This window comes from Hemicordylus capensis, chromosome 14, assembly GCF_027244095.1.
Source record: "Hemicordylus capensis ecotype Gifberg chromosome 14, rHemCap1.1.pri, whole genome shotgun sequence".
Taxonomy (NCBI): Eukaryota; Metazoa; Chordata; class Lepidosauria; order Squamata; family Cordylidae; genus Hemicordylus; species Hemicordylus capensis.
Genome location: NC_069670.1, coordinates 12,393,451 through 12,421,395, shown reverse-complemented (window position 1 = coordinate 12,421,395; position 27,945 = coordinate 12,393,451). Strand labels below are relative to the sequence as shown.

The following is a 27,945-nucleotide window of genomic DNA, read 5'->3' as shown; positions in this document are numbered from 1 at the left end:
CCTTCCATCCCTTCTCTTTTCCAAACGAGATTGTGTTCTTTACCTTGGCATGACCAGGGACCCCTTGGAGTATGTAGAAACCACAAAACATATTTTATTTAACCAGATTTCTGCATCTCCCACAGGTTCAAGACGGTGTATACAAAACACAACAGTTAAAAGAGCAATTCGGGTTTCTGGCAAGAGGTTTGAGGGGGGGGCAGAATTATCATTGGGGGGCACTGCCTCTACTCCCCACCCCACATCGCTACCAGCCCTATTTTCAACCAGGCTCTTGAGCTGAACCCTTCATAGCTGATGCACAGAGGCTAGGAAGCAATCATGTTTCTCTCCACACCGGGAAAAGCTTCTCTACTCCTTCCCTCACATCAAGCCACTGCAAAGGCCCAAGAACTGGCCTGGTCATTTCTGGCTAGCAGGCAAGCCTCGCCCAAAGTGGCAACGGTCAGTCACCCCCTGCCCTCAATGGCCACCAAGCAGGCACGGTAATAGATCAAGTTGAACATGAGCCTCCAGTGCAGGTTCTTTTTCCATGTCCAAGGAGCAAATTACCCCGTTTCTTTGGTTTCAAAGTCCATTAACTTTCCCCTTTTTAAATTATTATTTCCATAAGAGGCTTGCCACTTGCATATCCTTTCACTGGCTCAGCCCGTGAAGCTGTCTTCAAGCGCTCTGAAGGTCTAAAGAAATCCTCAAAGGCAGGCAGGCAGGCAGGCAGAGTCCTGGGGCTTGTCCTTTTGTTTTGTTTTTGGCCCTAAGTTCATCAGACGTCACCCAAGACTGCCAGATTTCACATCTCACAGACTGGCCTTTTCCCAACACTTGTGGTTTCAATTTCACCCTGTTCAAGGATGTCAAGACAATTTTGTTTTTAAAATAAACACATTGATTCCAAGCCGAAAGAGTCTCATTTCCATCCTTTGCCCTGTCTAGGATAAAATTCCAGGGGGGGTGGGGGGACAAGGGTTCCCCCCCCCCAAGTCCATATGCTTTCTGATTTCCCCATAATGATGGCAAGACAGGGAAATGGATCTGCTACGTATACGGCACTCTCTCCCTCTGCTCAGGGAAGTACCAGCTAAACAGGAACTGGTTCATTTGCTGCTACATCATATGACAATTTTCTCCCTGTTTGCAAGAGAGAGAGAGAAGACAATTATTAAATTAGAGGAGGAGACGGATGTTGCCATTTGTATTTTTTCCAGGATTTAACATTTGCACATTTGTGGCCCGACTTTCTCTTAGGCTGGGTCCACACGTGCGTTTCTGTCACTTGATTTCAACGCACTTAATGAAAGCCAGTGAGAGGGGGAACATAAGAAGCTGTCTTATACCAAGTCTGACCCTCAGTCCATCTAGCTCCATGTTGCCTGCTCTGTCTGGCAGCAGCTCTCCAGGGTTTCAGGCAGCAGTCTCTCCCAGTCCGACCTGGAGATGCTGCCAAGGAGGGAACCTAGGTCCTTCTGCATGCAAAGCAGCTGTTCTACCCCTGAGTTACAGGCCTGTCCCCTAAAGGGAATCTCTCACAGCAGACAACGCGCTCACATGCAGTCACCCATCCCAATACAAACCACGGTGGGCCCTGCTTAGCAAAGGGACAATTCAGGCTCACGACCACAAGACCAGCTCTCCTCCCCAGCCAAACCAGGCATGAGTGGGGCAACCCCTCCATGCCGTGAGGCGAGGGTGTAGTGGCTAGAGTGCTGGACTAGGACCCGGGAGACCTGAGTTCAAATCCCCATCCAGCCAGGAGACTTGCTGGGTGACTCTGGGCCGGTCACTTCTCTCTCAGCCTAACCTACTTCACAGGGTTGTTGTGAGGAGAAACCTAAGTATGCAGGACACCGCTCTGGGCTCCTTGGAGGAAGAGCAGGATATAAATGCAAAACACATGAATAAAAATTTAAAAAGAATAGATGCCTGGAGCAACTCTTGACCCAGAGAAGCCCCTGATTCCCGGAACAGCACGAAGCACCCACCGGAACGCCGTTTCGAGCGCATGATCATGATGGCGGCTGCCGAGAGGAGGATCGAGATGAGGGGGACGACGATGAGGAGGATATTCCTGTAATCGAACGCAGAGTCTTTTGCATCTGGAAAAGGAGAAGAGGCTTTTGAGGATATTCCTGGGCGGGGGATCCCCCAATTCCCCCCCCCATTTTTAAAAACAGAGTCAAGCCCTTAAGATCTCCAGGCTGGCTGCCAAGAGGCACTGGGAGAGGGATGCCCGTTCCTGGAGCCTCCAGGCCAAGCCTAGAGGGTGGGCAGCCCTGGACGCCGGGTCAGACGTGGGCACTGGGGCAGCCGTCTAGTTCCCACCACTGAAATCCAGCTCAGAGTGGCCAGCCAAGGTGGGGGAGCTGGGCGTGCTCCTGGTTGGCAGCTGTGGGAACTCTTCAGATCTAAAGAGAATCAGGGAAGAGGGAGCTTTTCGCCCCCCCTTGGTAAAACGCTGGGGAGAGCTTCCTCTGGGGAGGCCATGCCCGTTGGACTCAGCTCCTGCCTCCTCCCACACGGTCGCTCTCCCCTCCTGCTCCCTGGATCTTGGGGTTCCCAGGACTGCCGATCAGATGCATGCCTAGCCGGGCGCTTCTCCCGCTCAGATTTTGATCATGTGAGCGAGCCGACTTCACGTTCAGAAGGGGAAGTGGTCAGCAGCACCCGGCTAGAAGTCTCCTCTGCAAGCCACATGCCGTGTTTGGTGGTGCCAAAGGATGGAGAAGAACTCTTTTTGCATTCACAGGTACAAGAGTGTAATTTAATTTAATTTAATTTAATTTAACTTACTTTTATACCGCCCAAAACGTACGTCTCTGGGCGGTTTACAACCAAATAAAAACAGAAGTAAAACATGACTTAAAACAGAAACAAAAAGTTTAAAACTTTACAAGAGTTTAAAAAATTTAAAACAATATTTCAGAACAGCATTAAAACCATTAAAACAATATTAATTAAAAGCCTGGGTGAACAGATGTGTCTTTAAAGATGCGTCAAATTCATGCATCAAAATTCATGCGTCATGTGTCAAAATAATGATGCAAAATTAATGCGTCAAAAAGAGGCATCAAAATTAATTAATAAATAATAAAACAATTAATGCCTAGCTATTAGCCCACATAGTGTGGTGATTAAAGTGTTGGACTAGGACCAGGAAGACCCAAGTTCGAATCCCCATTCAACCATGAAACTCACTGGGTGACTCTGAGCCAGTCATGTATCTCTCAGCCTAGCCTATCTCACAGGGTTGTTGTGAGGATAAAAATAACCATGTACACCGCTCTGAGCTCCTCAGAGGAAAAGCGGGATATAAATGTAATAAACAAATAAAGATTAAAAAAAATAACAGCCTGGATCCAAAGTGCAAATTGCACAAATATGGAAATGGCATTTGAAAAGCCAGTTTACACAGGGTCAACCCACGAGACAGGAAGTGGAGAAAGAACCATGACGTTCCTTTCTCAGCTCACGGGGAAGGATCTGAAAGCGTGCCCACGGGATTTCTTTTCATATGATGGGTATTCACCTTAGCCGAGGTGGGCAGCTCCTCTCTGAGCATTCCTAAAAGTGCTGCAGAAGGGAAACTATCTGAGAAAATGCTCCCTCCTTTAGAGGAAACCCCGACTTTCTCTTTTGAATTTCACTTCGAAGAAATTTTCTTTTTGCTTTGCACTTCTTGTGATCACAATCAAGGGTTTGTCAAGGATTTAGCGTTAGGTCATTTTGAGTGCATTCAAAACAACCACCATCATATTTCCTACTGCGTGCAAACATATTTAAACAAACAACCACTTGATTAACAAGGTGACAATAAAACTGGGCCATATTTGTGTCAAGACACCAAACTTGCTCTCTCCAGGTCTTATTGCCTCCTGTGTGGGGGAGGACAGGGGATACTTCTTCTCAGATGGTATTAGAAGAGCCTTCCCTTCCTGCATATTAGAGAAGGGAGATTGCTGCCCTGTTTGTGGATATTCCTATCAAAAAGAGGCATGTTGGAGATGTGCAGTGCCTGATCAATCATTGAAAAGGTCTAAATGAGAGAGCTAACCAATTCCTCAAAGACTGCTATCCTGCAGTTTAAGCTTCAAAGTGTGGGCTTTGAAACTCACTGCAAAACCTCCTCTCCACCCTCTGTCTAATCTCTTTGCCTTCCCTAAGGGAAACCTGAAACCACAATGCCACTGCTTGCCACGCACCTGATTGTTTCCGGCAGTGGTCCCAGATGCTGACGGTAACCGACTTCCGACTGACTGCATTGGCGACTGTACAGGTGTACGTCCCTCGGCTGTCCTCCGTGAGACCCAGCCTGGCCCACAAGACCTGGCCGTTCTCAAAGACCGAGTGTGTGTCTCCGGCAAGAGCTTTGCCCTCCGAATTTAGCCAGCTGTAGGTGACGTTGTTCCCACTAGAGGTTGTGCAGGTCAGGAACAATAGGCAGGACCCAGCTGAGCTGTTTTGGTTGCTCTCTTCGCTGAATACCCGAATCCTTGGTGTGGAAACTGCATCTGGAAGCACAGCAGAGAAGTCAGACTAGATCTCAGAATACCCAGGGCATGGATCATCTACACCTCCCCATTCTGACCCTTATTTCTGTGCCAAACACAGACCTCCAAACCAAATGAATTCTGCCAATAAATCTCATATGGCAGGGGGACTTTGTCAGGAAAGGACAGGAACTCGGCAAGTTCAGGTGGGAGGGACTGGTAACCTTACCAAATTCAAATTAAGCTTTCAGCTCTATCCATTCCATCATGAGGACAAGAAACTTGGGTTTCAAAGAAAGAAAAGCCAAGAATCGGCCATCTGCAGAAGGTTCCAAGTTCCCTCCTCCGTGGCATCTCCAAGGTAGGGCTGAGAGAGACTCCTGCCTGCAACCTTGGAGAAGCCGCTGCCAGTCAATGCTGAAACGCTGGAGAGGTAATACTGAGCAAGATGGACCAATGGTCTGACTCGCTGTAAGGCAGCTTCCTATGTTCCTAACCTCTATCAATTAGAAAACGTCAGGCAAAATTTAAGAGCATACCTACGAGATATATCCAAACCTGTTTGGAACAGATTCACAAAATCTCCCAGTGAACCATGGAAATGGTTGACCCTGAAGTAGATCTTTCTCAGTACTTCAAACCCTGGAGCTCCTGCCAATTAAAGTGTGCCATCGAGTCAGTGCCGACTCCTGGCAACCACAGAGCCTTGTGATGGTCTCTGGCAGAAGAATACAGGAGGGGTTTGCCATTACCTCCTCCCGCCCAGTAGGAGATGATGCCTTTCAGCATCTTCCTAGATCGCTGCTGCCCGATAGAGGTGTTCCCATAGTCTGGGAAACATATCAGCAGGGATTCGAACCAGCAATCTCTGGCTTGCTAATTAAGTCATCTCCCCACTGTGCCATTAGGTGGCTGGTTATATTTTGAAATTGGTTTCAGAACTGGTTTAAAATAGCTGTGCAGGCATGCACAAAAATACTAAAATGTATTTTTTTAAAATTCATAGTTCAGTTGATATACTGCCTTTCCTAAAACTCACCCCACGGTGGTTTACAAAAGTTAAAACACAATGAAACCTCATAACAACAACAACAACAACATCCAAACATGAAAACCACTGCATCAAAAACAAAACCGCCCAAAATGTCACAGCAATGCTATTGTCATTGGATCGGAGGAAATATCGGAGACCATATTCCGACCGATTTCCTTAGGAACAAAGGAAGCTGCCTTCTACCAAGTCAGAGCATTGATCCGTCTGGCTCAGTATCGTCCACTCTGGCATCTCCACGATAGGGCTGAGAGAGACTCCTGCCTGCAACCTTGGAGAAGCCGCTGCCAGGGAGGGAACTTGGAACTTTCTGCATGCAAACAGGCAGGGGCTCTTCCCAGAGGGGCCCCATCCCCACAAGCTAGTCCAGCATCCTGTTTTACACAGTAGCCCCCAAGGGGACTTTCTGTCACTTGCTGGGTGACTCTGGGCCAGCCACTTCTTTCTCAGCCTAACCTACTTCACAGGGTTGTTGTGAGGAGAAACTCGAGTATGTAGTACACTGCTCTGGGCTCCTCGGAGGAAGAGCAGGATATAAATGTAATAATAATAATATCATCTTCCTGTGCTCACACATCAAGTCTCCCATTCAAATGCAAACCAAGGCAGACCCTGCTTAGCCCAGGGGAGAATTCCTGCCTGCTGCCACAAGACCAGCTCTCCTCCACAGCCTGCCACCTCCTTCCTTGGGAGGGAGGGAGGGACCCCCTCTTATTCACTTTCTGAGGGGCACTGAGGAGCAATTTCAGCTCCAACCCACCTTCCATGGAGGAAGGGGCGGCTCTGGTGACCAACTGGAGACCGAGAGAAGACGGACTGGCCAAGGCCCTCTTCCTCCGGCGGAGCCTACCATAGACCAGCAGGTGAAAGGTCTGCAGCTCCGTCCTCCCTGTGGTGTCCACCAGCAGCACGGAGACCTCCCCACTGTCTTCCAGGCCCACCGGACGGAGCTCCAGGGTGAGGTTAGGGTGTAGCCGGGTCCTTCCGGAGAAACGGGACTCGTACTGGGTCTCCAGGGTGCCTTTGAACGAGACGGCCACCAGCTCTTCTGCTGGGCTGTGGGACCTCCAGATGGCGTCCCTGACATGGACGCCGGGCGCGAGGGAGGGCTTCAGGAACACCGGGTCTCCCGCCCGCCCCAACACCTGCCCGGAGGTGTGGGCCAAGGACAGCAGGGAGGCTGGAAGGCAAAGGGGATGGAAGAGGACGTTATTCTCAGGGAGGACACAGCACATCCCTACGTGCGTTTCCCAGGATCCTTGAAAAGTTCTCTCTTTCCTTTCTTTTGAACCAAAAATAGTTGTGAGGTGTGTGCGAGGTGCATCTCTGGGTGAGAAGGGAGGGCTTGACATAGGAACATACGAAGCTGCCTTATGCTGAGTCAGACCCTTAGCACTGTCTTCACGGGCTGGCAGCAGGTCTCCAAGGTTTCAGGCAGGAGTCTTTCCCAGCTCTGTCTGGAGACGCTGCAAGGGATTGGACCCAGGACCCTTCTGCATGCAAAGCAGGTGCTCTTCCTCTCAACTACGGCCCCATCGCCAGTGGTCCATCCCGGGCTGGCAGCATCACATCACTTCTCCCATCACAACTGAAGCCCCCGGGAGGTCTCTTTGAAATGGGGTGGGGGATCCATGCTACATCTTAGCCAGGTTTTAAAGCACACTCACCCTCGGGCAACGTGCGGTTCTGAGTTCCTACCCAGGCCTGGCCCCTGAACTGCTCGCACTCGCAGCCATTAAGGGAAGATGAGGGCCATTGATTCAGCCCTGCTAACTAGGCAAGGCGAAGGACAAGTGTCCCTCTTCAGCCCAGCCCAGCATCTCTGCTGGTGTCTCTACTGGGAATGTGAGCCCTTTGGGGCAGAGAACCATCTTCTCATCCGTTTTGCAGTGGAAAGGGCTTTGAGGACTTCTCCCCTGGAAGAGCAGAATGGGCCGATTCTAACAATCAGTCATGAAAGAGCTCCCTGCACAACTGAGGCGAAGGTTGGCCTGGCTAGGTCATCCCCTCCATCCCTGGGCCAAGGGGGGGCCTTCTCAAAACGACTGCTCTCCGCTGTCATGACGGCTTTCAGCCAGGGAGAGGGCAACTGTCCCTGTTCAAACTCAGCACAGCATCCCTCCTCTGCTTTGCAGCCTATGAACTACCTCCCTGTCCCTTTCGCTATGGAAAGTGCTTCGAGAAGGTCTGTCTGGACTGAAAAGTGGCACATAAATATAATCAGCACAACTCTGTTTTTGAGGATTCTGACAACCCCCAGTGCTCAACCAACTCACTCACAATGCTATGAAGCAGCTATATGGCTCAGAATTCCTTCTCTGCCTGGCTGAAGCTCTCTGCGCTCCAAAGAAAGGATGTATTCTTGCCATCTGAGATCCTTCAAACTGCAGATGTCAGGACAGAACCAAGGACCTTCTACACGCTGATCAGCTGCTCTACCCCTGAACTTCAGCCCTTTCCCTGAAATGGACCCTTAGGAAGAAGTTGCCTTACTGAGTCAGACCTTTGGTCCAACTAGCTCAGGTTTATCTACACTGACTGGCAGTGGCTCTCCAGGGGGTTTCAGGTGGGGCCTTTCACGGCTTTCCCCAGAGACGTTGCCAGGGACTGAATGTGGGACCCTCTTGGCACACAAAGCAGACGCACCATGGCTGAGCTATGGTGGTAGAAGAGATTTGAAAATGGGCAACTATCTTACCTGCGTGCAGCAGCCCAGTCAGCAGGATCCGACCCATCACCGTGCCTCCTCGGGTTACAGCAGCAAACAGAAAGTGAAGAAGGAGAAACCTCTTGTGGGTATCCCATGATGGATGAAGTTTTGGTTTTTCCTGCTGGAAATCCCCTTGTGTCTCAGAAGCGGGGGCACCAGCAGGCGAGGAGCAGAGCAGCCCTTTTTTCAGCGGAGGCTGTATGAGAAAGCAGAAGTGAGGGGTTGTTTTGCTAAATACGGGCCCAAGCCACAAAACCCCCTGCGGAACTTAGCAGGCTGGGATCTTGTATTGTCCTTGGAAGAGTGCTTCCAGGAAGAGGTGGGAGGTGGTGTGGATGGGGCCCTTTGGGGACTTATTTCAAACTTTTAAAATGCCTCTTTCCTTGTAAACAGCCGGCCTCTGCTTCTGCATCAGACAACACCAGGGTGGAGAATACAAGAAGACACCACCTTATGCCAAGTCACACGCCGTAACAACTGCACCCCAAGAAACAAGACACATTCCAGCCGTCCTGCTGCTTACACACACATCCCTGTCATTTGAGTCATAGATCTGGGAGGGGCTGCAGACGCTTTGGAGGGGAGCCTCGCAATTTCAGTATGATCTCAAAGCTGCGTAGACAGCCACACCAAAGAGAGAAGAAAACAAATGGAAGATTCAGCAATGACGGGCCACATACGGAGGCTACCAAGTTAGCTCTGTTATTTTTCAATATACCATATCACTGTCATGGCATCAGGTTAAATACTTCTTTCTGTTTAACAAGCCTCTGGATTTGTTCGTGGTTTTAAGGATTGGGGGGTGGGGTGGGGTTACTGCAATAAATAAAATAAATGGCTGAAGAGCATCAAACGAGATGTTTTGAAATGAAACGGCTTCTCCCAAAAGGATCCCGGGAATTGTCGCATTGGTTGTCAATTGGCTGTAGCCCCTGTGCAGAAGTACACTTCCCAGAGTTCCCTGGGAAGAGGGAATGATGATTTAAGCCACTTTTAAGTTCCCAAAGTGTTCCCAAACTTGTTCCCAAAGTGTCGCACACAAGAACGATGGGCCACGTGCAGAGGTGCCCAACGAGGAAGGAAACGGCCCGACAGAGGCATTTCTGGCAAAATGCTTCATTTTCCGCCAATATCACGGCCTGTCAAAATCCAAAGGAACCGCCCTGACTCAGTTGTGACATACCAGTGAATTAATTGCAAGGTGCACAGCTGAGTCCCGCAATCATTTCCGGCCTGGGCCCAGTAAGGGAGAGTCACATCCTCTCTCTGCAGAAGACAGGGCTACTCACACAGCGCACCTCGGAGGCAGGAAACTGGGTGCCTGATGGTCAAGCCAAAACAAAAAACAGAGAAGAGTGGGAATCACTTCCACACAGCTGGTCCCCTTTTGCTGTGTTCCCAACGCATTCCTCTCCCACTGTACCTACCAAATGCACACATGCTCAGCATTCATGCACATTAATGCACGCAAATTGTTGCTGTTCACCATGGCCTCAATGTTCAGTCCAAGGTGAACCGTGCACATTTTATGATCTGCACAACTGTTGCTGCCATGAACACAGTGTAGCTTCCTTTCTGGGACGAACGTAGTACCTATCTTGCATGATCACAAGTTCTATATTCATTCATTCATTCAATTTCAAGACTGCCCCATCCAAAGGCTCTGGGTGGTGAACAACAAGTTTCAGAGATACAAAAACAAACACCATTTAAAACACACTGATTAAAACAATATAAAAACAATTGTAAAACAGTTCACAACCATTTAAAACCAATTAAAAATACTTCAAAGCCATTCGGTTTATTTTAAAAGCCGGCTATTGGCGGGCAGTCAAAGAATGCAAACAGAAAAGTCAACCACGCAATAAAGTGTTGCATCTCCCAAACCCTCCTGTTCACCACTGGTCTGTTCCCAGTTCCATCTTTTGATAGGCTAAAGTCGCTTCCATCAGGGCCTCTCTGCAGCAGCCCCCGTGGCGTGGCATTCACTTCTGAGAGAGTCTCCTTCCGAGTCAAAAATTCTCCTTTCAGCTATTCAGACGGGATTATGTTATACATCTGCCCAAGATGGCTGTTGGCGTTTCCATTCGCCCATTATTTCATGAGGATGACATAACAGCTGGGGTCATCTAAGTTTCCATTGGACTCTCCGTTATTTTATTGTGAGCGCAGCAAACCACAATTTATGGTTACAAATGGAGCACAACATTTGATTTTATTTGTGTTTAGTTTTTACAATTCTCAGTTTTTCGCTTTTAATACTGATCGTGGTTTTTAACCCAACTTTTGATTTGTTATTTGATTGCTTTTATTGTATATTGCCTCTACTTTATTGTCGTGAGCCGCCCCGAGCAGTAGTGTACTGGGGGGACGGGGTATAGATATTTTAAACAATAATAATTTCATCCAAGAAGGAGTAGCGAAATTTCACAGAGCAGACCACCTGTTCTCAGTGACTCTTGAGTTTCACCCAAAGCATCATCTGGAGATCCATTTGGTGGATGGATGAAAATCCGAGGAATGCCGAGGAAATTTTGATCAGCGCGGCGACCTATCTGAGGGGGCTTTGTTCTGCCCCACTCCAGCTGCAATTACAAGAGGTGACCTCTGACAGGCTGGGACCCTCCGACCACCCTGTTCGGGGACCCAAGAGGCCCAAAGCTGTGATTGCCCTGCTGTAGCAAAGGCCAGGGCTGGCTGCCTAGGTGAAAAAGACACAGAGTTGTCACTCAGCTGCTGAATAAGGACGTGACCTGCGGAGAAACTGGGTGGAGATGCTGCCAGTTCACCTTTGGGGTGGTGCTGCTCTGCCTCCCAATTCAGCCCAAAGGCATGTGCTTTGGGAGGGTGGGACCTGGCCTCACAGATCAAAAGCACCCAGCTCCCCAGGGCTTCTGCTCAAAGTCCTTCTGGCCTGTGCCCTCTCCAGCCCTCCTCTCCAGAAAGGATTGCTTTGGCTGCCCTAAATACATCTGTGGACCATGGCTGGGACCTGGGAGATGCAGCTGTTCCTTCTGTGCTTCACACCAGGTAAGGTGTGCTTTGGGTGGGCACCCAGATATGTCCGGGGGTGGTGGGGAACATTTGAGAGCATGGATACCCTCCAAACATACACAGGTATGTATGGGGGTAAATCACTCACGATTCTACACAGTATAAACTTTGTTGTTTTTAAAGTGTCCAGTCCTCATGGTTAGAAAACAGGAAGATGCCTTCTATCCATCTAGCTCAGGATTGTCTCTACACTGACTGGCAGCATCTTGCCAAGGGGCCAGGCAGGAGTCTCTCCCAGGCCTCCCTGGAGATGCTGCCAGGGATTGAACCTGGGACCTCCCCCATGCAAAGCAAATGCTGTGCCTACAGCCCCGTACATTGGCTTGAAATATTTGGCCTCCCCCAGGCAACCCTCTGTTTAAGTCGTCTCTCAGAAGAGAACAGAACAGAGAGGATTGCTGCTTCCTTTAAAGTAGTGACTGCCTTTTTTTTTTTTTTTGCTGACACCAAATGTGACCCCTTTGTGGTTGGATTTAAGGATGTTTCTTATTTCTTTTGCACGCTTGACTGCATGTCTGTTTGGCTTTCCAAATTCCGCCTTCCCCTTGGTGTTGCTTTGTTTTGCTAAACAGTAAACCACAGGCAGGAAAATATTTTCATTTTGTATTTAGCACCAGAATGTAAGTCTTGAAACTGGAAGCCTGTTGCACACATTTACAGCTTTATGGAACTCAGGACCTGTCTACATAAAGAACCATCTGTATGATCATTCTGCTTCAGGACTGGCGTGTGCATCTATACCAGACATTTGGAGAATTTCTCATAAAAACCCCACTCTTAGAAACCTAGCATGTCAAGGTTAGAATCCTGACCTTGAGAGCTAGCTTTCTATGTACGGGGGGGGGTTGGTGTTTTTTTTTTATATATATAGGAGCATTTTATGTATTCATATTTATTTTATTTAGCATATGTGTATACCGCCCAAAATGCAAGTCTTGGGGTGGTTTACAACAAATTAGGTCAGGAGGTTCTCCTTGTAGCAAAGAAAGAAAGATTGTGTTATGGCCAGGGGTGGCTTTTGCCCTTCTCTTTTATACAATAAAAGGGTGTAAATTTCAGGGGTGGGTTGCTGATTTTTTTAAACCATCACTTGCTGATTCCCTGCAGACCTGGTAACTCTACCAGAGAGATGCCAAATGCATGAAGGGGAGATCTGTTGTTGGCTATTAACAGTTAGGAGAGCTAAAAGGAACCTCCATGCACAGAGGCAGTCTATCTCCGAGTGCTGCATGCCCCAGACAAGCACTCGGGTTTGGCTGTCATTCACCTCTCTGCCTTGCTTGCGAGCTGCTGGAAACAGGGTGCTCCAAAGGAAGTCAACCAAATTTCTGCTCTTGCAGTGCGTCTTGGTTAACAGATGGGGTGTGTGTGTGTGTGTGTGTGATCATCATCAACAGCCATAGCCTTATACAAAAGTATAGCTCTCTGCTCCTAAAAGTTTGCAATCTAGTTTAAAGAAGCGAAAGAACAGACGAAAGGGAGGAAAAGGGTCCGCTTTGAAGGGTCCTTGCTAACCTGCCCTCTATAAAGCCCCCTTGTCTCTGCGCTGCAGGGACTTTGTGGGAGTTGCTGTGCTGCGAGAGAGGAAGAGGTGGTCTCAGGGCTGCTGCCTCACCAAGCGGACCCCCAACACTGCCTAAGGAAGGAAATCTGTAGCAGGAGTAAACAGGGGGGGAAACCGCATTTTTTTCCAGTACAAGCCAGGTCTCTGCCCCCAAGGCACTTCCAATTAATTTGACACAAGCAGACACCAGAAGAAGGGGAAAGCAACAGAGTGTCAGGGGAGACTCTGCATTTATTCCAGGTACATTTGGGAAACACCTCTATCGGGCAGCAGCGATACAGGAAGATGCTGAAAGGCATCCTCTCATACTGCGCGGGAGGAGGCAATGGTCAACCCCTCCTGTATCCTACCAAAGACTACCACAGGGCTCTGTGGGCGCCAGGAGCTGACGCCAACGGCGCAACTTTACCTTTACATTTCATGGGTTTTATGCCCAACTGTTTACATTTCTCCTGCTCTGTACATACCTGTCACGCCATATATAAAAGATGCCCAGAAAAGGCAACACGGCGTTCCTACATCTTACAAAACATGCTCCAGTCAGCAAAAGCCAATACCACCATGTACGATGCTCATTTTAAAAGGTGCTTCAAGTGTACCTTGACCTTATCGGGGCTTTCGGAGTGGATTTACACACACACAGGCCGTCCGTAACGTCCCTTTGTTCTGCCCGACAGCTCTTCTGGCGGCCGTGAAGATCAACGCCAAGGGTCGGGAGGTGATCTACCTAGCCCAGGGCGAGTCGGTCAAGCTGGGCTGTCCGTACGAGCTAGAGCCAGAGGATCAGGGCCCCAACGGGCTGGACATTGAATGGACCCAGCTGAATGCTGACCCCACAAGCCTGGACAGTGTGGTGAGTGGGCAGGGGGGATTGGTCGCGGTGCCACTTTGGTTTAGGGCTGGTTTAGGGCTGTTGCTTCTGTAGCTGCCAGAACAGCCAGAAGCCAGTGGGCAGGAGTCAGCCCGGAGAAAGTATCTGCACCTGGGAGGTAGGGACACAGGAAGCTGCCATTCACCGAGTCAGACCCTTGGTCCGTCTAGCTCAGCATTGTCTACCCAGACCGGCAGCAGCTTCTCCAACATTGCAGGCAGGAGTCTCTCTCAGCCCCATCTTGGAGATGCTGCCAGGGAGGGAATTTGGAGCCTTCTGCATGCAAGCAGGCAGATGCTCTTCACAGAGCGGCCCATCCCCTAAGACGGGAATATCTTCCAGGGCTCACATGCAGTCTCCCATCCAAATGCAAACTGGGGGCAGGCCCTGCTTAGCCAAGGGGACAATCCATGCTCACTACCCACAAGACCAGCTCTCCTCCCTGTAGCCATCTTAGCCGCTAAGTGTCCCTTGAATTATGCACAAGGCGCCAGGCAAAACAATACCAGATACGTTGATAGGGGACCAGAAGGTTTCCTGCACTTCCTTACCTGGGGCCTTACAGAAAAGACAAATGCTCTTCATCCAGCGATGCTGTGAGCATCAGCCGCCTCTCCCCAGAGCTGGCTGCAACCTCCAGGTCTGGTCCAGAATGTTGGGGGTCTGTGATGACGGTGATGTACATTTGAGAGAGGGGAGACCTAACCCTATCTATCAGCTACATAATGAATAGGCAGGGAGAGAGAGAGATGTTTCCATCTTCTCTCTAGGAGGAAAGGAAGACGCACTACAGGAAACACCTGAGGAGTCAAGGCAGGGGTCATAGAGCAGAGGCAAAGCAGGGACAGGTCAGGAGACCCTCACTAGCTACCTCTACCCCCAATGCCCTTAGTGGTCATTAGGATCGTCGGTGCCCCCAAAGGTCCATGCACTGGAACTCCAACCAAGAAACATGACCCTCTGCAGTGGGCAAAGTTGCAAAGGCACGGCCATATTGGTCCCACACAGCCAGGGAACTCCAAGAGGAGGCAGAGACAGCTTCAAGACAAGACAAGTAGAATTCCCCTGGGGAGGGAAGGCGTTCCCGGACACCCCAGCAAGCCCCGACCGGTGGCCATGGCATGCACGCCACCGAGAAACCCCTTCTGTGTTGACTCAACAGTGCTGTTCTTCTCTGGTTCCTGCCCACCAGATCCTTAGCTACCAAGGACAACAGGTGATCCACCCCGGATACCCTTACGTGCAGCAGAGGGGGGGTCCCGTGGCCCAGGACCCGCGCCGCTTCGGTCACTCGGGGCTGCAGCAGAACGTGGTGATGGGCAGTGCCGGTGGGCACCACCTGGGATCCATCAGCTCTGTCGGCGACTGCTGTGCTGCCCTACAGCAGCGGGTAAACTTTGCCCTCCCAGACCCCAGCCAGTACGACGCCTCCATCAACCTGCAGAACGTGCAGACTTCTGACTCGGCGACCTACGAGTGCAAGGTGAAGAAAACCACCGTGGCTACTCGCAAGGTGACCATCACAGTGCTCGGTGAGTCCGTGAAGCCCAGGAAAGAAATCTTGGGGTCACAGTGGGGCGTTCCATGAATATTTATTTATTTACGATGTTTCAGTCCCGTTTTTCCTCCAAGGAGTCCAGAGAGGTGCACATGGTTAGGTTTATCTCCACAACCACCCTGTGAGGTAGGCCAGGCTGAGAGAGACGCAGCTGGCCCACAGTCACCCAGCGAGTTTCATGGCTGAATGGGGACTCGAACTCGAGTCTCCAACACTCTACCCACTATACTAGGCTGGCTCCCACACCCAAGGGTGGATGCCATGAAGAACATTAGGGGCAAAATTCCATACTAGGGGTTGTTAGGATTGGGATGGAAAATAAGACGGACAATATTGTACTTATTTCTTTAGTCATTTGCGTCTACAAAATCACAACACATGACCAGCTTGTTCTGCTTATGGTATTCACGTCAACAGGCTTCATACAAAATACCTGCTTTTTAAAAAATGTAGAAAATGACATTGAAAAGACAAATGAGACTTAAAATAGGACTTAATTACATGAAGAATATAGGCCTTGCGATCAGGAAAGAATGTAGATGTGTCACCTTGTGTCATATTTTCATGAAATTTGCCCTGTGCTTTTAGATAAATAGATAGATAGATAGATATGCCGTATTTGAGATATTGTGGCAATCTGTTATTATTATTATTATTATTATTGATTAAAAATAATAATTTGATTTACAGACCACCCTTCCTAAAGCAGCTCAGGGGAGTTTACATTGAAATAAAAAACACATTGAAATTAAAACTAGATAGCATTAGAAGCCAGGCTAAAAAGATAAGTCTTTAAAGAGGGGTCTTCACAACAACTGATTGATTCTCTTTTTGAAAACGAGTCAGAGAGATCCTAAAGCCAGACAAGATGCCGAAAAGAAAAGCCTGAATGGCCGGAAAGGAAGGTTATTAACTCTGATGCTATTCCTGGAGATTTTTCTTCCCCAATATTTCGCCCAGCCACATGCCATTAAGATATCCAGGATAGTTTTCAACAATCATCAGGAGCATCTCCAGACACCAGGTTTTATCGCGGGTTTACTGCGAGGCTTTACTGCACTTTCAAAGTTGCTCCCCCCAAATGACGCAAAAAGTGGATTTTTTAACGCCAGGTATAAATCGGGCGACACTTACACTCTAATGCACAATTTAAAATCCCCAAATAGTGTGTGAAATGCTCCCCTGACAGCTCACAGGGACTTCGGGGTAAATTTGGCCAATATGTGAACACACCCCTCCATTCCGGAGGAGGTGCAAGCTAAAAGCCAAGTGTGGCGGATACCCCTGCTGATACCCTGGAGACCTGGCAACTTTACCAGAAGGCCCAAAGAGCACGTAGGGAGAGATCTGTTGTTGGCTATTAACCATTAAGGTAGCTAAATGGAACCTCCATGCACAGAGGCAGTCTATCTCCGAGTGCTACATTGCCCAAGACAAGCCATAGGGCTTGGCGCTCACTCACCCCAATGCCTTGCTTGCGAGCTTCCCCGGGACATCTGGCTGCTGTCCACTGCTGGAAACAAGGTGCTCAGAATGAAGCCCACCAGATCTCTGCTCAGGCACGGCGTCTTCTTTGCTAACGGATGTCGCTTTCTCTCCCGTGTGTCAGAGAGACCATCTACTCCCCAGTGCTCGATAGAGGGCCGGGTGGCCATGGGCCGAGGAATCACCCTGCGCTGTGCCGCGCATGCTGGATCCTCTCCTCTCCTCTACCAGTGGTCCAAGGAGGCAGAGCGGCCCTTTGGGAACTGGCCACTCCCTGCCACTGCAAAAGGTAAGCGTCGGTGACAGATGAAGGTGCCCAGATTTGACTCTGCTGCTGCTGCTGCACGCCCAGCATTGGAGGGTTTCCTTTGAGAAGAGGGTGTGATATCTGGAAAATATCCCTTTGCAGTTATCAGGTGGAGGGAAGGCTCCCCAGTGCTGGAAATGAAGCAAAGAGCAAAACGCAAGATAAAGTAGTCAGCAGCTCCTGCTTTCAGCAACCAAGCAGAAATGACGAGAACACACACTCCTGGGGCCTTGCAAAGCTTATCTCCATATTGTGCAAATCCTGTCTTGCTTATCTCAGTATAATTATCAAGCAATGTTCTTGATTACGGCCCTAGACCGTAATATGACATAATACCATAAAAGCAATTACAATCTATAAAACTGTAGATAATGTGGTTGAGTTATGAAATCTACAACTGCAGGGTATAGTTCTTAAGCAATGGACCTGCAGCATTGTTAGAGTCTAATCTAACCCAATACAAAATTATATAATTATGAATGAAAGCTGATTATAAGAAACTGCATTAGGAACATAGGAAGCTGCCATATACTGAGTCAGACCATAGGTCCATCTAGGTCAGTATTGTCTACACAGACTGGCAGCGGCTTCTCCGAGGTTGCAGGCAGGAGTCCCTCTCAGCCCTATCTTGGAAATGCTGCCAGGGAGGGAACTTGGAACCTAGATGCTCTTTCCAGAGCGGCCCCATCCCCTATAGGGAAGATTTTACAGTGCTCACACATCAAATCTCCCATTCATATGCAACCAGGGCCGACCCTGCTTAGCTAAGGGGACCAGTCATACTTGCTCCCACCAGACCAGCTCTCTTCTCCAAAGATGATACTAAAATGATATTAAAATGATACTATGTTAAAATTATGCAAATTGTAATAATGAAAACTGATTAATTGCTGTGTTAAAATGGTCAAAGCACAAAGCACGAGCTTAAACGTTTATACTATACTGTGAGTGTAAACTACAGAAGCGAAAAATTGAAAATGGAATAGTCAGAACATTCACGTGGTGCTGTAGCAGGGCCTGATGGCTGTCAGGACCCAGCGAATCCTGCCCGCTGCCACGCAGAACTCGGCAGTATTCTCTGTGATGGCAGGATCTGCACCTGAAAGTAGCAACCAAGTGTAAAAATGGCTCGGGTGACCAGGGTACTTAAGAGGTAGCGGCAAGATGAGATTGCCAAGACTGTCTCTATAGAAGGGGCAGAGGATGTGCATAGTGGATTCAACCTGCCTAGTGTCGCAAGGACATTTTCTCTCTGCAATTGGTCTCTCTATACCTACCTGACTTCTAATACAGTAGAGGGGAGGGCTTGACATCGAGCGAGGGTAAAGACCCTCCTGTGATTTGGGACTTCCAGCTGGGTCAGATAGGCGGTGGGGCAGGGGAAACAAGGTATCGGAGTCCTTCCTAATGAGGAAGTTTGGGGCCCTCTCTGTGTAATTTTGGGGGAACTCAGCTCAGACTGAGCAGCACAACTCTAGCCGATGTGACCCTAAACTCTGATTCTCTCTCCTCCGAAGGCCTGAATCCCGGCGACCTGGTCATTCAGAGCCTGTCGCGTGAACATGTGGGCATTTACCAGTGCACCGTGGCCAACAAGGTCGGATCTGTCCGGTGTACTCTCGAGGTTTCCTTTTCAGCAGGTGAGAGCAGCGTTTTGTGTCTGGAGACCGAAAACTGAACTGCAGAGTCGCCTCTGAATGTGAAGGAAATACACATCTAATGGTCGGCTAGGTCCTTCTCATATGCCACTTCCGGGACATTCTGGCCCAAACAGAATGCTGGGTTCTAGCCTGCTTCCAGTTGGGTCAGAACTCTCCCCTGCTAGCCTAGTGGCGGGCAGCTGCTGGGTCCCCATCCCTGAGAAGTTTGGGTTGGCTGCCATTTTTTACCCACAATTCCGTAGCGTTGCGGAGATATAATGGTGGCTCCCTGTGGGGAATCACAACTTTCCCCATAATGCTTCCATAATGCTTGTGTTGGGAGCATTGGGAAGGGAAATAAAGTAGCTACTGAAAGGAGACCCACTGCGGTCTCCCCAAGAACCCCTATAGAGGGGGACCCCATAGTTAAACTTGCTTGCTTCCAGCCGGCCTCGTTCCCCAGTCCTTTCAAGCCCAGCTCGCTTGGGAAACTCTGGTGATCTCTCAAGGAGTCCGTCTTTTTTGCTCCGTAGATTCCAACCAGGTGGGCATCATCGTGGGAGCGGTCTTCGGCTCTCTGCTGCTGCTTCTGCTCCTCCTGGGCCTGACCGTGGCGCTCATTTGCTGCTGCCGAAGGAAGCGGGACAAAGAACAGGCCAATCAGATCAGGTGAGCCAACGGGGAGAAAGGGGCCCTCTTGTAAGAAAATAGCACTAGCAATATCTGGTGTCCTTGGGGGCATCCCACCAATGAGGCGAGGTGTGTCTCAAGAGGCAGAAAGGTGGAGATGGCGGACTGGTTGCCTCTGTGGATTCACCCCCATCTCCAGCCGTCTCACCCAACCTGGACCGCCACCTCCCCACAAACACTGCTTGCTGTGACGGGGATTCCCAGATGTGGTTGACTGCAGTTCCCATCCAAGGGCAACTGGGAATGCTGGGAGCTGTAGCCAACAATATCTGGGATAGCCGGCTGCAGGGAAGATTGTCCACAAGCCTCCACTCCACCTTTGTGGCACAACAGAAACAAGATGGCTCCCCATAGGATTCACAAACTCAAAAAAGATGCTAAAAAGAGATGCTTTGGCAGGATGCTGTGCTGGGGCTGGATAGGGCCAGCTGCTCTCCCCCTGCTAAAGAGAAGAGAATCGCCACTTGGACATGTGCTTCTTTGCTCAGTCAGCCGGAGTCTCCTGCCTGTTATCAGAGGCAGATTAAAATCAACCCACGTCAAGTCTTCTTCTTCACCTCTCTCCCCACTTGCAGGGTCGACACAGCTCCGCCTCGGAGACGGGCTGAGAGCCGGAACAGCAGCCTGCGGTCCATCCTAGGCTACATGCCCTACAATCTCAGCTTCTCGCAACGCCGCAAATACGAGCCGCCCAAGGAACAAGAAGGGGTAGAGATGGTCACCCCAGCAAGCGACACAGACCTCAGCCTTCATGCCAACTGCAGCAACGCGGGGAGCGAAAGCCGCAAGAGTGGGTGTCCGTCCAGGGTCACCACCCAGGCCAGGATCCACTGCCCGCCCAACACGCCTTCCTCTGCCCGTGGGAAAACTGGAGTCACCGCTTCCTCCTCGCAGTCGCCCAGTGGTGCAAATCCAGGAAGCAGCTCCGGTACTTCCAGCCGGGACCCAGCCCAGGGGAAGCAGAACCATCCTAGCCAATATGGAGGAGTTCCCGTGATGGTGTCAGCCCAGAGCAGAGACGGCCTCGTGGTATAGGCTCCTGTGGCTGAAGCAGCCCCGCTACACCCCAGAGAGGAGAATCCATGAGCCTTGAGTGCCCAAGGGCCAATCTGGATGGTATGCCAATGGAGTAATAGAAGACTCTGAATTTCTAGTCCACTTTCCACATGGAGAGTGTCCTTTGGAGATCGCCTTGCGTTCCGTGTGTCCGTCTCCCCTCCCCCTGCTTAACGACATTGCAATGCCTGCACCAATTTGCACCAAATTTGGTACAGATGTTGTGGCACATATGGACCCCTGGACGGCGTGGTTTGTGATGACATCATGCAGCCCAATCCAAGATGGTGGCTTCCATGTGAAAGTAGGCACATTAGTTTGTACCTGAACTGCTGCTTGTTGTGTGTTTTTAAAGGGAACTCACCATATGAGGCCCCGATACAGGTCAGGACCAGGATGGGGGCGGAGCGGGTTTCTTTACCCCTGCTGCGGTCCCAATCCAGATCCGTCTTCCCTTGCTGCCTCTGTTTCCTTTAGGAGAAAAGATCCCATCCGTGTCAATTGCACTTAAAAATAATCAAGATTAGGGTAAGTGCTGAGCCCTCCTGAGGTTTTTGCTTGCCTTATAGGGACTTGTTTTGCTTCTTCTAAGAAACGTTCTTAGGTGTTTCTTCTGACATTTGCTTCCAAAGATGCAAAATCTCAAGGCCAGCTCAAAAAGGAGGCCTTAAGTGATCTGTACCTCATCTAGCTTTCCCCTTGGTATGCCACGAAAGAATGATAATGTGCAACCAGAAATGAATTAGGTAACTAAAGCCCCCCACCCCACCCCCCATGCCCTCCCCTGGAGAAGCCCTGCGTTGCCTTCTTCCGGACTCAGCTGCGGGGTGAGGTATTTCTGCTACATCTCTGCAATGGGTGTGACTGGATCATTCCATCGCTCCCATTGCTGAATTATCAGCCATCAAAGGAGCCTGCCTGTTGCATCTCTGTATGACTTGATGCTCTGCCAGTGAAAAGGACGGAGTGCAGTAATTTGGGCAGAAACCGGTGCTTCTACACGCAGCTCCTTCTTACACTTTGGTGATCCAGAAGTTCTCTTTTGAGGGGCTGTAAAAGTAAAGTCAGCACTTCTGCTCTTCCCCGGGCTCTGCCCTGCAAGAACTGGATGGACCATGTCCTCCGTCTCCTTTTTGAGAGAGGTCCTCCTCCCACGTTCCGCTCTTGCAGACCTTTTGAAGAAGGATGAAGCCTTTTTCATTCCACCAGGCATTTGGCATGGATTTTGTTTTGTTTTTTCAACCCTGGTGTCATTTCTGCTACTGCCAGTTTAATTGTATTGCATGTATATGGATGAGCTTTGGGTGTGTTTTAATGTGAATGAATGTCAGTTCTTTGTTTGCCCACCTTTAGAAAGAAAGAAGGAAGGGGTAGAGGTTCAATAAACCATCAGACCAAGAAGTGCATGGTGTGGATAATTCTCCTGCTCAAGTGGCAAAAAGGAGACCAGTAGCAGATCTGCACAGCCCAGCCCTAGGGATGGATTGTCCAAACTTTCGAGCCAACTGGAGTCCTGGCATGCAGGCTCTCCAACTGTTACCCCAGCGAGAATTTACTTGCAATAATGGCGCAGTGGGGAAATGACTTGCCTAGCAAGCCAGAGGTTGCTGGTTCAAATCCCCGCTGGTGTGTTTCCCAGAATATAGAAAACTCCTATATTAGGCAGCAGCGAAACAGGAAGATGCTGAAAGGCATCCTCTCGTACTGCGTAGGAGCAGGCAATGGGAAACCCCTCCTGTATACTACCAAAGAAAACCACAAGGCTCTGTGGTCATCAGGAGTTGACATTGACTCAATGGCACACTTTAACGGGGACCCAGGCTTGGCCATTATTGTGGGGGAAAGCCATTTTGAGAAGCAAAATCCATGTTCTTGGGGAGATAGCCCATCAAACCGTTCCTAGCCATCTGGGCTGTCTGTTCCTACAGAAACCCAGGCTTCTCACAATATGCTCTCTGAGTCCAATAATAATATTCTAGCCAGAACTTGACCAGGTTACAAGACTGCTTATGAAACCTCTTCCCATTGTTATTTTCATTTTCTTATCATTTTTGTTTATACTAATTTTTTTTCTTCCAATTTTTGTCATGTTTATTTTTGTACTTAATTGTGGTTATTTCAATTATTTGTTATTTTTAATAGTTTGTTTTTATGATGTTTGGAATGTTTATATCTCATCCTTCAAAATCAACACTGGACAGCTAACAATTTTCAGCAGGAAACATGCAATTTGTAACACACAAAACTATCTAAAAATAGCCCACTGCTAAAAAAAAAAAAATCTCCTAAAATCTCCTATTATCTAAAAATAGCCCACTGCTAACAATCTTCTTGAGAAAAACAAGAGATTTAATTAAAACAATTAAAGACTTAATTGCACAAGAATTAAACAAACAAAAACAAACCATCAACAATAGTTTAAAGACAGACCAACAGAGTACCTGATGGATCTCTCTGGGAAAACCATCCCATCAACATGGGGCTGCCACAGAGAAGACCTGTCCACCATGAATTTGTCTAATATTTAATTTATTTTACATTTATATCTCACTCTTCCTCCAAGGAGCCCAGAGTACTACATACTTGAGTTTCTCCTCACAACAACCCTGTGAAGTAGGTCAGGCTGAGAGAGAAGGGACTGGTCCAGAGTCACCCAGCAAGTCTCATGGCTGAATGGGGATTTGAACTCCGGTCTCCCTGGTCCTAGTCCAGCACTCTAACCGCTACATCACACTGGCTCAATAGATATAAGTAAATATCCTTTAATTACAATGAAGATAAGATATAGGTTACAGCATCTGGGGCTCTTTACCTTGGAAAAGAGGTGACTAAGAGGAGACATGACCAACGTGTATAAAATTATGCATGGAGCGGAGAGGGTGGACAGAGATAGACTTTTCTCCCTCTCTCACAACACTAGAACCAGGAGTCACCCCATGAAACTGAAGGTTGGGAAATTTAGGACCAACAAGCGGAAGTACTTTTTCATACATTGCATAATTAAATCTATGGAATTCCTTGCCATGGGATGTGGTGCTGGCCACCAGCTTGGACGGCTTCAAAAGGGGTTTAGACAGATTCCTGGAAGACAGGTCTATCAATGGCTACTAGTCTGGTGGCTGTGGGCCACCTCCAGCCTCAAAGACAAGGTACCTCTCAATACCAGTTGCAGGGGAGCAACAGCAGGAAAGAGGGCAGGGCTTCACCGCTTGCCTGTGGGCTCCCCAGAGGCATCTGGTGGGCCACCGTGTGAAACAGGATGCTGGACTAGATGGGCCTCCTTGGGCCTGATCCACCAGCAGGGCCAAACACATTTTGACCCAAAACAAAAGGTCTCCTTAAGTATACACAATGGAGACTCATACCATACATATATTATACTCCAAATTCCTTAAAACAAGTTAAAACAACCCAACATCTCATGCAGTAAAAAACCAAGAATGTATAGATCAATCAATTACCATAGTAGTCTGTTGTTCTTCTAAAGGCATAGGCATCTCATGAAGCTGTATATAATGCTTGCTATTAAACTCCATGCATCTAAGGATGGGATTTTCACTAGCTGCTGTTTTCAGCTTCATCTGTTTGTTCCAGCCAAATGGCTTAAACACAGCCTACCCTTTCCCCTGCAGCAACTGGATACAGCTGTGGTTTCATTCAAGAAGGTGACCAAGCCACAGGTCCTGTAACCACTCAATCCCATACAAATACAACCTGTATATTTAAAACATATCCAAAACCTAATCACATGCATGTGATAAATGCAAAACCCTACATAACACACTCGTTTGGCCCCAACCGGCCATCACCCCATCCCATGGCCAAGAATTCCACAGATTCATTCTGCGCTGTGTGAAAAAGTACTCCCTCTTGTCGGTCAGTCCTAAATTTCCCAGCCTTCAGTTTTGGGAAATTGATGTGGTTGATATGGGAACAGGAAATCCTTCAGGTAAGCAGCACCCTCAGAAGGGCCCACTCCTCCCACTCATGCGAGGAGAGCTGGTCTTGCGGCAGTGAGCATGAATGGCCCACTGTTGAGTCTGCCTTGGTTTGCATTTTTGGGAGCATTGTGTTAGTCCCCTGCGGGGACAGAGCCATAGCTCAGTGGGAAAGCATCTACTGGCATGCAGGTGGTCCCAGATCCCTGGGGCTGGGAAAGACTCTGGCTAAAACCTTGGAGAGCTGCTGCCGGTCAGTGTCGACAATCCTGAGCTAGTTGGACCAAGGGTCTGACTCAGTATGGGGCAGCTTCTTTTGTTGATCCCCTGATAGACTGAGAGACTCTCCCGAGTCCCATCCAGCTAGGAACAGAGCTCATGGAGGGTCCTTTGCCAAGGGCACCCTTCCACACGGAGTCTTATGTACGTGCTGGTCTGGTGTTCTGGAATCCGTAATGCTCACCAGCCACATTTTTTGAGATCGCTGCAACCCACCTGAATACATTTGCCCCACTAACCTAGCTAGCAGTAGGCGGGTGTGTTTATGCAGGTTCATGGAGCACCGTCTCCCTCATCAAAAACAACCTGCAGGCTGTATCACAACAGCCGGTCCTTCAAGGGAGCCTGTCATTTTCAGACGGATTACTGGCAATGGCTGACAGCTTTAAGTGCCACCCTGGCGTTTTTGCGGTTTGGTGGAACTCAGATACAGGGTGGGAGCGTTTGGTTCTCAGATTCCTTCTGGCTTGACGCTCGGGTTGCTCTCCTCCCAGTTCAAAGTGTGCCAGCTTTGCGCGTTCACCGCATGCTAATGCAGACGCCAGACTCCCACACGCTCACAGACGGACACACCTGGTTGCTTCCATCCTCACGGTTCCTCTTTGCACTCAGGGTTTCGAAATCCCTTCTGCATGCGTCTCTCTCCATTTTCGGGTTCGCATTGGCCGGGTTTGGTCAAATAGGACCCAGTTCCTTCCACCTCGGCTTTAACTTTGTTGGGGGTCAGAGTTTGTGGAATGATCCCTAGATAGGTCGAGGAGAAGGCCGAGGTTTGAGGAGTCCAGTTTTATTGTGCAACTCTCGGTCGATTTTAAAAGTTGCTGAAGCAACAAGGAGACTTTCCTTCCTCGGCAACACCCTTGTTTTTGTAGTGGGGAGGCAGTGCCAGAAGAAGTAAACAAGCCCCCCTCAAAAGATATGTAATTTGCCCCCACAATGGCTGCATCCTAAACCAGAGATGAGACTAAGGCTGTGATGCTTCTTGGGAAGTCAACACCCTGCGTTGCTGCCCCAGTATACACAACCTGACTTGAATGGGGAGGGGGGGAAAAAACAACCAGAAAGATTGGAGAACTGGAGAAGGTGCAGAAGAGGGCAACCAAGATGATCAGGGACCTGGAGCACCTTCCTTACGGGGCGAGGTACAAGACCTGGGGCTTTTTAGTTTGGAAAAGAGGTGAGTTAGGGGAGACATGATCGAGGTCTATATAATCATGCATGGAGTAGATAGAGAGACATTTCTCTCCCTCTCGCATAACACTAGAACCAGGGTCATCCCATGAAACTGAATGCCAAGAAATTTAGGACCAACAAAAGGAAGTACTTTTTCCACACAGCATGTAATTAATCTGTGGGATTCTCTGCCACAGGATGTAGTGACAGCCAACAGCCTGGATGGTTTTAAGAGGGGTTTGGATCACTCCCTGGAGGAGAGGTCTATCAACGGCTACTTGCCTGGTGGCTATAGGCCACCTCCAGCCTCAGAGGCAAGATGCCTCTGATTCCCAGTTGCAGGGGAGCCACAGAAGGAGAAAGGGCCTGCCCTTCACTCTTGCCTGTGGGCTTCCCAGAGGCATCTGGTGGGCCACAACTCATGAGCTTAGAAGAGGCCACTTTGCGGAATGCCACTTAACCAGTTCTGGGAAGAGGTATGGTTTGACAACCTGGCCCTGGCTCACAGCAGCCAGCCTCCTGGCCACTTTAAACGCATGACGGATTAAGCCGCCTTCTACTGAGTCAGGCCCTTGGTCAACCCAGCTCAGTATTGTCTGCACTGGCAGGCAGCTGCTCCCTGGGTTTTTAGGTAGGACTCTGCTCCATCCTTCCGGGAAATGCCAAGGACTGGACTGAGGGCATTCTGCATGCAAAGCAGATACTCTGCCACTGAGTTCCAGCCTCTCCCCTAATGTATGTTTAAATTTAATTTAATTTAATTATTTAATTTAATTTAATTTATATACCACCTCTCCAAAAATGGCTCAGGGCAGTTTACAACAAATAAAACCAATAAAAACCAATTAACAGTTAAAATCAAAACTAAATCGAGTAAATAATTAAAATCATGTAAACATTAAATCTATTAACATTGAAATCATTTAAAACCAGCATTAAACATTTAAACCATGAATCTAATCAAAAGCCTGGCTGAATAGATGTGCCTTCAGCACCTTTTTAAAAGTTGCCAGAGGGTGGGAGGGGGAACTCTTATTTCCACCGGAAGTGCACCCCAAAGTCCAGGGCCAGCAATGGAGAAGGCCCGTTCCTGAGTAGCCGCCAAGCAAGTTGGCGGCACCTGCAGATGAACCTCTCTAGATGATCTCAAGAGGCGGTGGGGATCATGGAGAAGAAGACGTTCTCTTAAATACCCAGGTATTAAATACTTTAAATACGTCGTAAATACCCACGTACACACAGCATGCCTTTCCACCACGCTCTGTAAGCACAGCCCGGACTCTCAAGTGCCGGAAGGGAACATTTGCTCCCAAGTCAAGCCTGGGCGAGGTTTTTCTGTTTGTCTACAGTAGGCTGGGCAAAGTAGGATAGCTCTTCACGCACGAGAGGCTCGGCTCCTTCCAGCTGGGCCATGCTGAGCGTGCCAGGGTGCTTTCCAGCCTAGCTGCTCAACAGCAGCAAAATGCCTCCGTTGAGGCAAGTCGCCTTCGGAACGTAAGCAGCAGCGGGAGCAGCCTCTTGGAAACCAACAATCTGAACAACAAAAACAAAACAGCAACTTCCTTATGCGGGATGATATACCACAGCAATTCTATTCGAGACAAAGCATTGGCAGTGTGAAGGGCACCCTGCTGTCCACACTTCCGAGATACGACGCGACCCGTTGCAGGGTCTAGTCTGGAAAGCGCCCAGTAGACTGAACCATCATACTCCAAGAATGCCACATTGGGGAGGAGGCTGATCAAAAAGTTGGGCGGGGAGGGGGAGCTTGCTAAGAGGGCCAAGAGGCACCTTTGAGAGTGGCAGCTCTTCGGTTCAGCAGGGGGAGAGCAACTGTCCTCCTTCAGCCCAGCAGAGAATCCACCCAGGGACAGTTGCTGGTGCCTCCTTCGAGTTTCCTTTTACATTGGGAGCCCCTTGGGGCAGAGAGCTATCTTCGCATTCCTGTTGCTTTGGGGACATCTTTGCTGGTGGAAAAATGGAGGGAGAAAGGCTGATACTACATAATATTTGGTATTAGACTCCTTTGTCCCTGTCTCCCCCGCCACCAGGAAAGTTGGCCTCGTTAAATGGGTCCTGCTGACA

General features: G+C 49.2%; 2 protein-coding genes across 2 annotated transcripts; one reads left to right on the top strand and one right to left on the bottom strand.

Annotated features, from left to right (window-relative positions):
* Positions 1-74: 74 nt before the first annotated feature.
* On the bottom strand, positions 75-8,563 carry SLAMF8 (SLAM family member 8). The gene is made up of 5 exons (XM_053277760.1): positions 8,234-8,563; positions 6,386-6,715; positions 4,197-4,505; positions 1,980-2,093; positions 75-1,128 (listed from the first exon to the last, which is right to left on the bottom strand). The coding sequence occupies exons 1-5, from the start codon at positions 8,268-8,270 to the stop codon at positions 1,079-1,081; spliced, it is 840 nt and encodes a 279-aa protein (XP_053133735.1). The 5' UTR covers positions 8,271-8,563; the 3' UTR covers positions 75-1,078.
* Positions 8,564-11,226: 2,663 nt separating this feature from the next.
* Positions 11,227-20,449, top strand: VSIG8 (V-set and immunoglobulin domain containing 8). The gene is made up of 8 exons (XM_053278064.1): positions 11,227-11,275; positions 13,541-13,716; positions 14,927-14,995; positions 15,122-15,266; positions 16,902-17,066; positions 18,602-18,724; positions 19,258-19,393; positions 19,990-20,449. Exons 1-8 carry the CDS (start codon positions 11,227-11,229, stop codon positions 20,447-20,449), a joined length of 1,323 nt encoding a protein of 440 aa, XP_053134039.1.
* The last annotated feature ends 7,496 nt before the right edge of the window (positions 20,450-27,945 follow it).

Bases quoted from the DNA above. Each gene is read 5' to 3' on its own strand.
- VSIG8 (XM_053278064.1), top strand. From the start codon at position 11,227: ATGGCTGGGACCTGGGAGATGCAGCTGTTCCTTCTGTGCTTCACACCA. The intron at 11,276-13,540 runs GTAAGGTGTGCT...TCTGCCCGACAG, and splicing joins CCTTCTGTGCTTCACACCAG to CTCTTCTGGCGGCCGTGAAG. The intron at 15,267-16,901 runs GTGAGTCCGTGA...CCCGTGTGTCAG, and splicing joins GGTGACCATCACAGTGCTCG to AGAGACCATCTACTCCCCAG.
- SLAMF8 (XM_053277760.1), bottom strand. From the start codon at position 8,270: ATGGGTCGGATCCTGCTGACTGGGCTGCTGCACGCAG. The intron at 6,716-8,233 runs GTAAGATAGTTG...TTTGCCTTCCAG, and splicing joins GACTGGGCTGCTGCACGCAG to CCTCCCTGCTGTCCTTGGCC. The intron at 2,094-4,196 runs GTGCGTGGCAAG...CTCCTTTTCCAG, and splicing joins CCACTGCCGGAAACAATCAG to ATGCAAAAGACTCTGCGTTC.